The 15,481-nt window shown below is 56.3% G+C and overlaps 1 protein-coding gene across 2 annotated transcripts; it reads left to right on the plus strand.

Moving 5' to 3' along the window:
* The first annotated feature begins 1,775 nt into the window (after positions 1-1,775).
* Sh3bp1 (SH3 domain binding protein 1) lies at positions 1,776-14,576 on the plus strand. Of its 2 annotated transcripts, none has more exons than XM_004650291.2 (18): positions 1,776-1,958; positions 3,120-3,162; positions 3,454-3,558; positions 4,384-4,460; positions 4,647-4,758; positions 4,851-4,927; positions 5,216-5,360; positions 6,078-6,146; positions 6,309-6,399; positions 6,766-6,911; positions 8,044-8,155; positions 8,482-8,563; positions 8,641-8,721; positions 9,249-9,365; positions 9,996-10,093; positions 10,403-10,556; positions 12,033-12,127; positions 14,034-14,576. In XM_004650291.2, exons 1-18 carry the CDS (start codon positions 1,900-1,902, stop codon positions 14,432-14,434), a joined length of 2,064 nt encoding a protein of 687 aa, XP_004650348.2. In that variant the 5' UTR covers positions 1,776-1,899; the 3' UTR covers positions 14,435-14,576. The 2 variants fall into 2 exon arrangements, with proteins under 2 accessions (XP_004650348.2, XP_045009440.1); XM_045153505.1 differs by having other exon boundaries at positions 1,868-1,958; positions 3,406-3,558.
* Positions 14,577-15,481: the final 905 nt, after the last annotated feature.

Genomic DNA, 15,481 nt, shown 5'->3' on the forward strand with positions numbered 1-15,481 from the left:
CCTAGAGCTTGGGTGAAAGCTTGGGTGGCCTGATAGATTCTCCGGTGGTTTCTACAGAGGCGGTTACAGCCCAGGCGGACTGTCCCCTCCACAAACCAGAGCTAGGGCTTGGGCCTAGACACGCCCAAGAGGGACAAGGTATATGCCAGACCTTCCCCCAGGACCGCCCAGGCCCAGTGTGGTGATCTTTGCTGGAGGATAGAAACACCGTGGACTTTAGAGACCCTCCTACCGGCAGGAGGGTGACATCTGGGGTCAGCTGCTGTCTTGAGAATCTTCAGTTTCCCAAGGCTGTACCCAGAAGATGGTGCCCATCGCAGAGATAGGAAAAACTAGCCACACGAATGTCCTAGGACCTAGCAGGTGGGGAAGGGGAAGGCCAAGAACAGAACCCAGATATTGGAGCATCGCATTTTAAAAGGTCAGTTCTACGCCCGATTCTACACCCCTCCCCAGCAGCCTTCCCGTGAAGAAAAGGGAGGTGGGGAGGTAGACTGCATCTCCTCATCTTCCAACCACAGGGCCAGGATTCTACTTAGGGGGGCTCCTGGCCACGATGCTGGAGCCCTAGCAGCACTTCCTCCCAGCCTCAGTGGAACCTCTTGGTCAGGGAGTGGAGGGGCTGCCAGCTTCCAGTTAGAGTTCACTAGGTGCCAGGTCCTGGGATAGGTACAGGGAAGATGATGTCTGGGGCCAAAGGTCTGAGAAGTACCCAGCCCGGAACACAGCAGCGCAGTCAGGGGGTGGGGTTTCCTGAAGCCCCACCCCCGAGGTCCCTGGCCCGCCACTGGGACCGGCATGGATAGGACCATTTTCTGTTGCCCACAGCCTTTTTTTTGCCTTGTATTAACTAGCATTTATGAAGCACCCACTGTATGCCTAGCTTGGTTTTCAACGGAGCGCCAAAGGGGGGGAACACCTACTTGAGTTTGGGGGTTCAGAGACGCACCCACATCACCGCCTTCTAAGAAGAAAGGGCAGAGATTAGGGACATTTACCTGGAGTAATGCGAAGACCGGGTCTAAGCTGAAGACCCTTAAAGGGGGGGGAACGGGGACAGTAAGTCACTCGGAGCTGGAGGTGCAAGCAGGAGGTGGGGTCGTCTTGTCTCAATGGACAGAACCAGTACGGCTGTCCCCTCGGGCCACTGGACACTGAATGCAGAGTTTCGGGGACTGGCTCCAGGGTTCACGACAGCCACTAGCGGTCTCAGAAAGCCAGAGCTCCCAGGCTGGTCTGGGTTAGGGGCGGGTGTGTGCAGAATGGCCTCTAGCTAGCTCCAGATGGTTTGGGGTGTGTGTGTGTGTGTGTGTATGGGGGGGTGTCCTCTAGAGGAAGGAATCTCGGGTCAGCACCCCCGTGGCTCTGCGCACACCCAGGACCCCGAGAGCTATCCTGGTGAGGTCTGTTCTAGACTTGGAGTCCTCTTTCCCCTTTAAGAGAGGAGCAAAGGTTGTTTATGCCCCGGCGGCGGCGGCGGCGGCGGCGGGAGGGTGGTGGCAGGAGCCGCTTACCTGCTTCCCGCCACCACGGCGGGGCGGGGCGGGGCGCGGGGGGGGGCGGAGTCCACTCCCCGGCTGGGGGACTGCCTGCAGCAAGTCGGACAGACCGACGGACACTCGTGGGGCGACCTGGGGGTTGGGGGGGGAGTGTCGGCGGGGGCCCCGGAAGTCGCGAGAGAGCTGGAAGCCAAACTTGGAGAAGGAGTGACCTGGGGGCCGGGGGCGGAGTCGTGAGCGGGGGAGGAGAGCGGCTGCGGCGGCCCAGGAAGCGAGCGCGCCGCCCACCCATCCGGGGCGCAGCGGCGAGGGGAAACCGGCTGGGCCGGGGGCTGCGGGCCTCGACCCCCCCACACACACACCCAGATCCTGACCTCTCGGCCCCCAGCCCGGCCCCAAGATGATGAAGAGGCAATTGCACCGCATGCGGCAGCTGGCCCATTCGGGCAGCCTGGGACGGTGAGTGTCACCCCCTTCCATCCCCGCAGGACGGAAGGGGGCGCAGAAGAGTGGGGGCCGGGCGGAGGGGTTGGGAGGGGGGTGGACACAGCTGGACAGCCGCTCTCGTGTGTCCTCCAGAGCTCAGCCCTCGCTTCCTCGTCCCAGTCGTGCAAGCACAGCTGGCTTTTGGGGGACAAGGGTACACCCCCTAAGTCTTGGTTGAAAGGACTGCAGAAGGCAGAATTCACCCTGACCGAGAACGCCAGCCGCCTCTTCCTTCCACGAACCTCCGAGTGAACTGCCTTCCCAGGCCTCACTTGTCCGCTCTGGACAATGGGAACAGTTAACCACCTCCGATGGCTGGCTGGGAGAGGAGCGGGGCCGATTAAGACCCTGGACTTGGCGTGGGGAGGGGAGGGGACTGACTGCGTCCTGGCCTGGGGAGGAGGGGCTTGCCATGCCCCGAGTGTCCGTACCCTCCCCCAGCTTTGGGGCCTCCGGTTTCTCAGTCGTACTTCTGCTTTTCCCAGACTCAGGTAGAAACATCCCCAGGTCTCTGGATTCTGAACCCCCGCCCAGCCCTTGAACTGGGGGAGCAATAGGAGGTGGAAATTTGGGGCTCTTCCTAGGGCCTGCTGCTCCTCTTCCCCAATCTGGGAGTTCCCCATTCTTTGGGCCCCAGGGAGAGACCGGGTGTGCAGAAACCTGTTCTAGTCCCACACTGGCACTGTTGCCTGTGTGTGCATAGGCAGCCAAGCCACCTTGCTCTGGGCCTCAGAGTCCCAAGACCCGCCCATCCCTTGCCATAGCTGCAGCCCAGAGTCCATGTGCCTGACAGCCTAGGAGTCCAGCTTCCACACCTCCCGTCCTGTGGGCCAGTCTAGGCCTCCTCTTCCCAGAGCAGGCCGACTGTTTGGGGGATGCAGAGAAGAGAGGCTTGGACCTTGGGTCTCATGGGTGCACCCTTTCTCAGGACACAGTCCTGGGTGGACGCGGGAGCAAGCATGTATCCGCTTCCCGCCCGGTGGAATGTGCTCTGACTGAAAGCCGAAGGGCCACCCAGGGCAGGAGGAAGGGGCATTTGGAACCACGTGGGGGTCCAGGTGCTATGCACAGAGGCAGGGGACAAGGGACTTCGTAACTCAGGCAGGCTCAGTAAAAGCCCCCTTCCCCCTGCAGCACCCCAGAGACTGCCGAGTTCCTGAGTGAGGACCTATTGCAGGTACGTGCCTGGGCGGGCAGGGCCAGGAGGCAGGCCTGTGCAGGCTGTCCGCCCCAGAGACTGGCAGGCAGGGACATCAGCTGGGGGCCCTGTTGAGTCATTCCCCACACTGCTGGCCAGGGAGGCCCCAGGAGGGCTGAGAAGATTGTTCATGCTGGGGAGGAGGGAGGACCACCCCCTGCCAATCTGCAATTCTTTTTTTTTTTTTTTCCTTCTTCTTCCTGTTCTTTTTTTATTTTCTAGAGTTAGGGTTAGGGTTAGGGCTCTACAATTATTGAACACCCTTCCCAGGTGGAGCAGCGGCTGGAGCCTGCCAAGCGAGCAGCGCACAATGTCCACAAACGTCTGCAGGCCTGTCTGCAGGGCCAGAGTGGGGCTGACATGGACAAACGGGTGGTGAGTGGTCCCGGGGAGGAGGGATCTGGACAGCGGGGGAATCCGGGTCGGGGCTTGGCTCCCTTCGCCGTCACCTATACTCTGCCAATCAACACTCGCAGCAGGCCCTCTAAGTGGGCAGAGCACCGTATGAGCTGAACTGCGCGGCTCACTGTTATTCAACAGACAGCGTGTATTGAAGGACTCCTGCCAGTCTGTTGCTAAGATCGCTAATGCATTGTCTCCCTGAATGCTGGCAACAGCCCTTGCAGGAGGCGCTGGTGTATAATAGGAAACCAAGGCCTAAACTTACTCACTCAAGGTCACAGAACTAGCAAGTGACAAAAGTGAGGTTTGACACCCCCCCACCACCAGTCTCTCTGATCTCAAAGGTAGTGCTTTCCATAATTTCAGGTGGGAGTGGAAATGTTTAAAAATCAGTGGGGCCAAAGGGGGCCGTGGAGGCCTTGAGCTCAGTGGTGGCCAGATCATCTTATGACCTAGGGCTGGGAAGGAGCCAGAGAGATCCGTGCAGGGCCCTCGTGCCTTCTTTTTTGACTTCAATGATGTGACCTGGGGCCAATCCTTGCCTCTCTGCATGCTACTTTCCTGATCATCCTTGGGACTTGATCATTGCTTTCTACCCAGTCAAGTGACTTCTGGGGTTGGGGGAAGGGGGCCCCCAGGTGGAAGATAATCCCGCTCCCTGTCTTGTCCTGTTTCCACACTCACATGTGGCCCGGCTGGGTTCCCTCCTCCCCTGAACTAGAGGTTTGCCAGGTGCTCAGGGCTCAGGTGGGGAGCAGGGAAGGTAGACTGAGGACCCCTCGCACACCCTCCCTGCAGAAGAAACTTCCTCTCATGGCTCTGTCCACCACAATGGCCGAGAGCTTCAAGGAGCTGGACCCTGATTCCAGCATGGGGTGAGTCTACACAGAGCCTGGCCCTCACCTGAGGGTACTGGGACGTGGTCAGGGCTGGGAGGGAGGTCCAAGACAGTGAGGGCGCCGGGCCTGGGATAGTCAGGAAGTGATGGGGAGGGGAGGAGAGTTTCCAGATGATGGTGAGGGGCCGCCAGAGCCTGGGCCCGCTGGGTCCTCTGTCCACAGGAAGGCCTTGGAGATGAGCTGCGCCATCCAGAACCAGCTGGCTCGCATCCTGGCAGAGTTTGAGATGAGCCTGGAGAGGGATGTCCTGCAGCCGCTCAGCAGGCTGAGCGAGGTGACTCTGCCCCTCAGCGCACGCCCCCAGCCTCCTGTCCCTCCTTCCTCCTCTCCCCACAGCCTCCCGAACCCCCCCTTGCCTTCCCCTAGGAGGAGCTGCCAGCCATCCTCAAACACAAGAAGAGCCTTCAGAAACTGGTATCTGACTGGAACACCCTCAAGGGCAGGTGGGTCCCAGAACCACATGGAATACTTGTGCCCATTCTGATGACCCCAAAGTCTCCAAGATCCCTGGATGGCACCAGGGCTCCTTGAAGCTGGGTTGTTGTGGCCACCATGCCCACCACCAGGTGGAGCCCCAGAGCACTCTGGCTCAGGCTAGGAGGAAGCCCAGGGGATTTTCCTGTTAGCATGTCTGTAAATCCTAGAGACCCCTGTGATCAAGGTATGGAGGGGACACTGCCTCTGACCATGCAACAAGGACAATGACCACCCTACCCTGGGATCGTCCGCAGGCTTAGCCAGGCAGCCAAGAACTCGGGCAGCAGTCAAGGCCTGGGCAGCGGCCCAAGCAGTTACAGCCACACCACCACAGCCAACAAGGTAGAGACACTGAAGGAGGAGGAGGAGGAGCTAAAGAGGAAGGTTGAACAGTGCAAGGTGAGGTCACTGGGACCCCTCTGATGTGTGGAGGTGTGGGGAATCATCTCCGTTTTGCAAATGAGGAAACTGAAGTTCAGAGAGGGGACATGACCTGCCCGGAGCAATGCTGGGCTTTGAATCCAGGCAGTGAGGAACCGGAATCTGGACACTTGGCTCTTACCCAAGAAAGTCTGCTGCCCATAACACGTGCATAACTTCTGGAAAGCAGGGCAGGGTCTGTTCACAGGGTGCTCAGTGTGTTTGCAGAGTAATTGATTGTATTTGTCTTTGTAGAGTGAGTGGATGATTTTTTTTTTTTTTTTAAGAATGAATGATTTCTGGGAGCCAATGAATGAGTGTTGTTTGCTGAGGGAGTGAATGAAGGGTGAATAAAAACCCTGTTAAGAAGTCTTTAATCCCAGCACTTGGAAGGCCAAGGTAGGAGGATCTCTGTGAGTTCAAGGCCATCCGGGGAATAAAATAGTGAATTCCAGGTCAGTTTGGACTAGAGTGAGACCCTATCTCAAAAAAACAAAACAAAAAAAAGATACCCCAGAGTTCAAGAGGGTCCTGTGGACAGGCCCCAAATGCAGACCTTGACTGCGTGAGGCAGCTGGCTGGGACCCTCCATACGGTACAGCCATGGACAGGACAGGTTGCCATTCCCTCTGGGCCTCAGTTTCCTCACCAAACCCCCAGCCTCTCCTGGTGTAAGCTCTCCTCTCTGTCCCCAAGGATGAATATTTAGCCGACCTGTACCACTTCGCTACCAAGGAGGACTCATATGCTAACTACTTCATTCATGTGAGTCCACATCTGCCTGCAGCCATCGGGAGCTCAGGGTGGATGCCAGCGGGAGAGGGGGCCGCTGGGCCCCTGTAAGATGGTGGGGCATTTGTTCCAAAGACTCTGAGGAAGGCCTTGGTTTCTTCCACTTTCCCCTGGGGTGTCCCTTTGCCCCCACAGCTCCTGGAGATTCAGGCTGATTACCATCGCCGCTCACTGAGCTCGCTGGATACAGCACTGGCTGAGCTGAGGGACAACCATGGCCAAGCAGGTGGGGACACTGGCGGGACAACTTCACATCCCTGAGCCCACCCTCCTCAGAGCTTGGTCAGCAGCTTGCGCCTCGTCCTGGAAGGCAGTAGGGAGCCGGGCATGAGTTCAGAGCAGGAGCAGAAGAGAGCAGGGTTAAGTCTGTGTGGAGAGAGGGAGGGCTCGGGCTTCCGCGAGGAGGATGGCATGAAGGTGTGGGACTAGCGACTGGAGCCTTCAAGGGGCAGTTGTAGCGGCAGATTCGGGTTCCGCGAGTATCCCAGAAGCAAGGTGGAAGGTAGACCCCTGGGGGTGCCCTGTCTGCCCCTGGCCTGAGACTGTCTGGAGCAAGGTGACCTTGGGCCACTCATGTGTCTCATCTCCACAGACCTCTCCCCCTTGATGACAGCCACCCCCTTCTCCAGGGTGTATGGGGTATCGCTGGAAACCCACCTTCAAGAGCTGGGCCGAGACATTGCCCTACCCATCGAGGCCTGTGTCCTGATGCTGCTGTCAGAGGGCATGCAGGAGGAGGTGGGACCCCGTAGCAACCAGGGTGGGAGCAATGGGGTCCTGTGCCACCCTGCCCAGATACCTGTAGTTCACTTCCCTGGGGTGGAGATACAGCCTCCCATCATTGAACTGACTCTGCCTCTTTTTTTTTTTTTTGGAGGTAGGGTCTCGCTTTAGCCCAGGCTGACCTGGAATTCACTATGTAGTCTCAGGGTGGCCTCGAACTCACGTCGATCCTCCTACCTCTGCCTCCCAAGTGCTGGGATTAAAGGAGTGCGCCACCACGCCCGGCTTTGACTCCGCCTTTTATTAATGGCACTTGTGGGGACCAGATAACATGCCACAGGCACTGTGCAGTCCTTGCTCCTTGCTCTACTTAATGGTCCCAGTGACCCTGGGACAATGCTTTCATTGGCTCTGCTTTGCAACAGGGAGACAGAGGTGAAGAGGTAAATGTGCCTAGGGTCACACGAGGAGGTAAATAAAATATTTAAATATTTTATTCATTTATTTGCAAGCAGAGAGATAGAGAGTGTGAGAAAGAGAATGGGCACACCAGGGCCTCCAGCCACTGCAAACGAACTCTAGACACGTGTACCACCTTGTGCATCTGGCTTATGTGGATGCTGGGGATGAAACCTGGGTCCTTAGGCTTTGCAGGCAAGCACCTTAACTGCTGAGCCATCTCTTCAGCCCAGTAAAATATTTTTTTTTTCAGAATACCTACAGATGAGTGGATTGCCAGCGAGGTCCTCCTTTCCCTTCCACTCCTAACCAGATACCTGTTTTCCCATAGCTTATAGTTTATCCCGGCTCCTCCACACTTCCCAGCCCTGTTTTTTCTTTCTTTTTATTTTGGTTTTTCAAGGTAGGGTCTCTGGCCCAGGCTGACCTGGAATTAACTATGTAGTCTCAAGATGGCCTCGAACTCATGGCGATCCTCCTACCTCTGCCTCCCAAATGCTGGGATTTAAAGGTGTGCGCCACCACGCCCGGCACCCCAGCCCTGTTTTTGATCAGAACTCCAGACCTTGAGAGTTGGGATGGTCCACAGACACTGTGGTATATACTTTGCCCACTAAGCCACTGGGGATGCTTGTCCTGCTCCGCCCACCCTTCTGTGATCCCTAACCTGCTTCCTCTCGCACGCTAGGGCCTCTTCCGACTGGCCGCTGGGGCCTCGGTACTGAAGCGCCTCAAGCAGACAATGGCCTCAGACCCCAACGGCCTGGAGGAGTTCTGCTCTGACCCCCATGCCGTGGCAGGTGCTGAGCCAGGGAGCCCTGGGCGGGAGGTGGGGGCAGGGCACAGCAAGCCTGATACACCACTAATGAGACAGCCGAGAACACATGGGGCTTCCTAGTACACGTCTGTGATGAACCCCCTAAAATGCATGTACATTTTTCTGGGGACAGGCTTATTAAACACTCGTTAAAAGGGTCTAAGACCCAAAGAAATTTATCAGGCCTGGACATGTTAATGTGAATATGGGCTGAAGTTTCTTTCCACATGGAGAGAGCTAGGTCCTGGGGATATAAGAGGGGGAGCTGGGGGATGCCTCTGACTGACCTGCCCCTGCTCCCTGCTTCAGGTGCCCTCAAGTCCTACCTTCGGGAGTTGCCTGGGCCCCTGATGACCTCTGACCTCTATGATGACTGGATGAGAGCAGCCAGGTGAGGAGGTGGGAGAGAGGGGGGCGGGGAGGAGGTATGACCCCTGGGCTGGCTCGCTGACAGCTCTTCTCACTCAGCCTGAAGGAGCCCGGGGCCCGGCTGGAGGCCCTCCGCGACGTGTGTAACCGCCTGCCCCGGGAGAACGTCAACAACCTCAGGTGAGCCCGCGGCCACCTCGCCAGAGCCCCATGGGGCTTGAGTGTGACCCTGCCTGCCTCCACATCCGAAGCCGTGGCCCCAACAAGTCAGCTTTTATGACCCGATCCTACCTTCTTTTTTACTAGAGTGGATGGATTTGGGGTTTCTCATTTTTCCTTTCACTTATTTATTTGCAAGCAGAGAGAATGTGGGATTATGGGTGCGCCGGGTCCTCTTGCCTACACGGTCCAGATGCATGTGCCACTTTGTGCACCTGGCGTTACATAGGTACTGGGAAATTGAACTGGGGCCTGACAGATAGCAAGGGCCTGAAGTCAGTGAGCCATCTGCCCCAGCCCTACATTAGATGTTTTAATAAGCAAATCCCAGCTAGGTGTGGTGGCATATACTGACAATCCCACCGTGCTTCATGGTGTTTGTCCCGCTCTGGAAACCCTGGAATGAGCAGTTCTCAGGACTTGAGGGCATCAGTGGGCACATGTTGCCCAACATGCCCTGGCCCTGCCCAATCTCCCCTCCCACCCAGGTACCTGCTGAAATTTCTGGCACGGCTGGCAGAGGAGCAGGAGGTGAATAAGATGACACCCAGCAACATTGCCATCGTCCTGGGACCCAACCTGCTGTGGCCTCCTGAGAAAGAAGGGTGAGAGTCATGGGCACAACGTGGCACCTGCAGTCATGAGCAGTAGGTTAAGCAGCTCATCTTTACCCAGTGCCACCGTGAGGGGCAGCCTGAAGTACCAGGGAGCCCACGGGGCTTTGGAGACAGGCACTTTTGAGTGCTGGCAGTGATGGGGCACCTAGCTGGCAGTCTTCTGTGGTGCGCTGAGAGCCCCATATCTGGCTTTTAACTTTACTCTCAACCCTCCAGACATGGGCCCTGGCTAGTAGCTCCCTGGACCTCTACTTTTTCATCTGTTCATTGGGAAGAAATGATACAAATTCTGAAGGGTTTGGCTGCAGGAATTAGATGAGGTAATGAGTCAGGAAATGTGTCACTAACTGTAGGGTATGGTGATACGGAAGCCCCTTTTTGGCCCACAGATAACTGACACAAACATTTCGTCCCATGTACTGAAGGTAATTGCGCAAGAACCGTGGGGGAAAGGCACAGGGGATTGATTAGTGATGCCTGTCATGGATGAAGGAAGTGAAATGAAGCGTGTGAACAGCACTTAGGCTGTGAGCTGTGCCGAGTCCAGGGCCCCACAGAGTTGGGGTCACTAACAACTCTGCCAAGTAGTTAACTCGTCTTGCTTCCTTCTTGTACCAGGGACCAGGCGCAACTGGACGCAGCCTCAGTGTCCTCCATCCAGGTGGTGGGTGTGGTCGAGGCTCTCATACAGAATGCAGACACCCTCTTCCCTGGAGGTGAAGCTCCTGTCTTCCTGTCCCCACCCCTCCCCACTGTCCCTTCCTACCCAGCTCCTGGCCTCTTCACCCTTGCCTCAGTCCCTGGCAGCTCCACAACTTCCCCATGAGGCCTGAGCCTCAAGTTTCTCATCGATAAAGTGAGGCCAGTCTTGCCTGCTTCCTGGAGGCATTGCCAGGTCCCTGTGGGAGTCGGGAGGCAAGGCCTGGTGCCATCCTTTCAGGGAGAGGCAGGGCACCCCTAACCCTGGCCGGGGCAGAGAGGGTGACCAAGCCTCCGGACTTGATACCTTCTCCTTCCGCCTCCAGATATGAACTTCAACGTGTCAGGCCTCTTCTCAGCCTTCGCCCCCCGGGATAAGGCCAGCAGCCAGCAGGCCCCTGAAGAGCTGCCACCTGTAGCTGAGTCCATGCCAGCTCCGGTTCCAGGCCCAGCCCCGGCCTCAGTGGCTGTGAAGGAAAGGTGAGGTGGAGGAGTGTGACTGATCTGCTCCTAGTCCCACAGACAGCAGCCTGTCTCTGAGGACCTTGGTGGCTTGTTTGTCCCGCAGTGTGGAATGGGTGGGTGGGTAGAGAGTGATGTTAGCCTCAGGCACGTGGTTTTTTTTTTTTTTCTTTGTCATCTGGCTATTTCTGGGGCTCCCCGCACTCTTGGGGCCCTGGGTTATGGGGAACTGTGAGGGGACCTTTTGGAATTTATAGGCACCTTCCTTTGTAGGCCTGTAAAATCTGGAAGGGCTCCGTGGGATAGGCAGGCATTGTGCAGCGCCTCTCACACTGTGGCCTAAACCATAGATTTCCTCAGAGGAGCCAGACATGCGCTGCCCTTACGGCTTGCCTTCTGGGAATAGGGGAGAGTGGATGCGTCTGCCCGTGTGTGCCCCGTGTTTTCAGGCTGTGTGCATGCTCTGCTGAGGCAGAGCAGAGGTCTTTGGCAGTGGTATGGGAAAGAAGGGCCGCCCTAAGGATTAAGGGGCCGATGAGAGCCCTGCAGGAAACCTGGACTCCTGCTCACTGCCTGCTGCTGGGAGTCTGTTCCCTGAAGGTTACAGTCAGGGCTAGGGGTGTCGCTGAATTGGTAGAGTGCTGGTCTCGTATGCACAAAGCCATGGGTTCCATTCCCTAGCACTGCATAAACTGGGCATGGTGACCCTCACCCGTAACAATCCAAGCACTTGGGAGGCGGAGGCTGAGGCGGGAGGATTAGAGATCCAAAGTCTGGCCGGGCGTGGTGGCGCACGCCTTTCGATCCCAGCACTCGAGAGGCAGAGGTAGGAGGATCACCACGAGTTCGAGGCCACCCTGAGTCTACAAACTTAATTCCTGGTCAGCCTGGGCCAGAGTGAGACCCTACCTTGAAAAAACAAACAAAAAAAAATAAATTAATTAATTCAAAGTCAAAAGCTGGAGAGATGGTTCAGCAGTTAAAGTGCTTACCTACCAAGTCTAAGGAGCCAGGTTCAATTCTCCAGTACCCATGTAAACTCAAAGTGGCGCATGCATCTGAAGTTCATTTGCAGTGGCTAAAGGCCCTAGCATACACATTCTGTCTCTCCTTTTTCTCGCTCTCTTTCTGCTCACAAATAAATAAAAAAAGAAAAAGAAATTCAAAGTCATCCTCAACCTCATAGCAAGCTCAAGTCCAGCCTGGATTACATGAGACCCTGTTTCAAAACAAATAAACAAAAAACAAGGTCACCCTCGTGGACTGTCCCAAAAATCACCCAGCAGCCATGGGCTAAGTAGACACAAATCCTGAATACTAGAAGCATCTTCCTGAGGGACTCAGACTGGGGACAGATCCTAGATACAGCCGCAGCCAGTGGGGAGCAAGTCTTGGCAGGACCCCGATCACCAAAAGATAGTAGTTACTCCAAGATTCCAGGCGATCTCCAGGAGATGGCAAAACCCAACCCTGCCCTTTCTGTTCCCTTGGCAGGGCAGAGTCTGAAGCGCCACCCAGGCCAGCCTCCCCCAAGGTCAGCAGGAGTCTCCCAGAGTCAAATGCTGTAGCAGAGGACATGACTCGCAAGAGTGAGTGGCTGTGGGAGAGGGGGACATGGAGGGTGGGCCATCCCAGCTCTCTTTGTCTTGGAAGACCAGGCACTGACTTACTTAGAACCCTGAGTTCTGCCGCCCTGCCTGGCACTCCTGGCTCAGATTGCAGCTCTGTGATCTTGGGCAGCTGATGCGACCCATCTCAGCCTCAGTGTCTTTCTCTGTGTGGTGGAATGTTAATTGGCCTGACCTTGGTAGGCTTCATGGAGAAGGAGCTGGGGCCACAGAGAATGTGCAGGGCTCTGGGCGTGCAGAGACCCAGGGACCAAGGGCAGAGCAGAGGCCATACCCACAGAGGGAGTGAGGAGGGAGAGGGAAAAGATAGGAGGGCTCCTGACGTCTGTTCTGGGGCCCCTCTGGTGCATTCACGTGTCAACCTGACCCAGAGCCGTGTATGTAGGTGAAAGAGCAGAGGTCCAGGTGGGGCCTGGCATGCTGGGGAGGTTCCACCCAGTCCTGGGGACATAGGAGTTTCCACCTGGGGCATCATATAGAGCTGGGGGAACAGCTACAGGCGGGGCCTGTCCTGGAGGAGAGACACACACTGAAGATGCTGTCACAGTAGCCACCTGAGCTGGCCCCATCAGCTCTGGGAGTTTGGGGCTTTCACCCCATCTTACCATTGATGAAGCAGGCTCTTGGGGTTGTGTGTGACATTAAGACCCCCATCCCTGCTTGTGGAGCCAGGAAGAGTCCAGAACTCTGGTTCCACCCAGACCCTCAGCTGGCTCACAAAGTGTCCAACTGTGTGGTGCAATCTTTGCGATTTGGGGCAGGGTAGTTCTAGGGTTTTTGGGTTTTTTTTGTTTTTTTTTTTTTTTGAGAAACAAGCAAGACCCACATATAAGTAGTGACAACTGGAATTTATTCAGCAGATGAGTACCAACACCCGATCCACACCCAGGACTGTGTTTTAGGGAGGGAGATAAGCAGGGACCAGGTAAGACAAAAATGGATGTGATAGGGCTGGAGAGACGGCTCCGCAGTTAGGAGGGCTCGCTATGCCAGCATGAGGGCCCCAGATGGCCGGGGTGTCATTCCCCAGCACCCACATGAGCAGCTGGGTGTGGCCACACACCTTTCTGTAACTCCAGTCCTGTGGGAGGCAGAGATTAGAGAATCATAAACTGGGCGTGGTGGTGCATGCCTTAAATCCCAGCATGTGGGAGGCAGAGTTAGGAGAATCAGAGAGTTCAAGGTCACCTGAGACTCAATAGTGAATTCCAGGTCAGCCTGAGCTAGATTGAGACCCTACCTTGAAAAGAAGAGTGAGAGAGAGAATTCTAGAGTGAGAGGTTCCTGTTCCCCCCCAAAAATCAGCAGCTTAGGGTTCAGTGAGAGTCTGTCTCAAGGAAACAGAGGGGTGAGTGAAAACAGGTCACCCAGTGTTCTCCGGCCCGCACCAGTGTGCATGCATCTGCATACAGGTGCATACATGTCACATTACATACCACATCACACATACTCTACACACACACCACTCCCCCTCAGAATGTTGCCAAGACAGTTGTAGAGCCAGGTCACACCTTTAATCCTAGCACTCAGAGATAAAAGGATCTCTTGAGTTTGGGCTGCAGAGTGAGTTCCAGGTTAACTTGGGCTAAAGTAAGACCCTGCTTAAAAAAGATATATATAGTAGTTGCAGATCCTAATAAAACTGGAAACTTGAGAATAATGTTTGGGGCTTGTGAGCTACTGTAACTCAAATGGTTGGGGGTCCTGAGGAGGTGAGATGTGTAGAGACCCCCCCCCCCAAATGATGAGGGCCTGCTGCGTGGGTGTGCACACAGTGAGCAGCCAATACAAAGGCCCGAGACAGGACAGCGCCTGTGGATGTGCCCAGGCCATGCCACCTTCTGACTTTCCTTTTCTTCCTCCACAGCCAAGCGACCAGCACCAGCCCGGCCCACCATGCCACCCCCCCAGCTCTCAAGCCCCCGCTCCTCTCCTCCAGCCCCACCTGTGCCCCCTGGCCCTGGCAGCCCTGTGACTCCCCGCGCCCTGCCCCGCCGCCTAGTGGGCACCAGCCTCCGGGCTCCCACGGTGCCACCCCCGCTGCCCCCTGTTCCCCCACAACCCACCCGGCGCCAGAGCCGACGCACACCTGCCTCCCCCAGCCCGGCCTCCTCCCCCGACCCAGTCTCTTTGGGCACACCTGGTCAGGGGGACCTCGGGACAGCCACAGAAGACAGGGGGGTCCCTGAGGCTGGAGCTGGGCGTCCCGCTCCCCCAGCTCTGCCACCTCAGCCCCGGCCCAGGGGCCTTGCTTCAGAGAGCGACTGAGCAGGGTCTCCTCCCAGACTGGCCCTCAGTGTCCCCTCTCGCCTCCCCGTCTTGTCCTTCCAGGACTGCCCTTGCCTTTCCCAAGGGGCAGGGGCCTCCAGCCTTCACCCACGAGTGCCTCAGCGCCCACTGGGCTGGCCTCCATAGCCAGGAGGGCTCAGAAGAACCTTCACTTGCTGATCTTTTCCTCTTCCACCTTGAGCTTGGGGGTCCGCCACCTCGCTCCCCACTCTCTGGCAGGGTCTCGGGGAGCCATCAGAAGGAAGGATAGGCTTGCCTGTTCCTATAGGACTTTTTATTTTTATTTTCTCTTGCCAATGTATTTTTGTAAGGCTGGAAAATAAATTATTTTGGACAAAACTGGAGCAGCTGCCCAAATGAGAGTTTTATTTTCTGTCCTGGAAATGAAGCCAGTCTCACAAAGGGGAAGAATTACCATTTTTTCCTGCCCTCTTTCCGGCCGGAAGTGAGAAGCCCCAAAGTTCTCCTCAGCACTTTGAGCTGCATGCTGCTTTTGTACACAGTTTCCATGAAATCTCTCAGCAGAGTGTCAGCAACACCTGCAGGTGAGGCAGCTGTGGGACGACTGGGGCCACTGGGAGCAGAGCCTGGGCCTGAACGGGAGGAAGAACCAGTGGGACTGGCCGCCAGCCTGGACTTGTTCCTCCCACCCCGGGCAGCTTGCTCAATCTTGGTGTCGCAGTTTCCTCATCTGAGAAGTCTAGCAATCCCACTTCCATCTTGTTCTTAAGACCAAACCAGGGGCCAGGGAGAGGGCTCAGCTGCCAAGGCGCTTGCCTGAAGAGCCTAACAACCTGGGTTTGATTCCCCAGTACCCACGTAAAGCAGAATGAACAAAGTGGTGCATGCATCTGGAGTTCATTTGCAGTGGCTAGAGGCCCTGGCATGCCCATTCTCTCTTTCTCTGCCTGTCTCCTCTCTGTCTCCCTCTGCTTGCAAATAAGTAAATAAAAAAAAAAATTTTTTTAAGACAAAAGCAGACATTCCTGTTAAGTACCCACACACACAAACACAAACTGCCTACAA

This window comes from Jaculus jaculus, chromosome 6, assembly GCF_020740685.1.
Source record: "Jaculus jaculus isolate mJacJac1 chromosome 6, mJacJac1.mat.Y.cur, whole genome shotgun sequence".
NCBI classification, from domain to species: Eukaryota; Metazoa; Chordata; class Mammalia; order Rodentia; family Dipodidae; genus Jaculus; species Jaculus jaculus.

Bases quoted from the DNA above. Each gene is read 5' to 3' on its own strand.
- Sh3bp1 (XM_004650291.2), top strand. From the start codon at position 1,900: ATGATGAAGAGGCAATTGCACCGCATGCGGCAGCTGGCCCATTCGGGC. The intron at 3,163-3,453 runs GTACGTGCCTGG...CACCCTTCCCAG, and splicing joins TGAGTGAGGACCTATTGCAG to GTGGAGCAGCGGCTGGAGCC. The intron at 9,366-9,995 runs GTGAGAGTCATG...TTCTTGTACCAG, and splicing joins TGGCCTCCTGAGAAAGAAGG to GGACCAGGCGCAACTGGACG.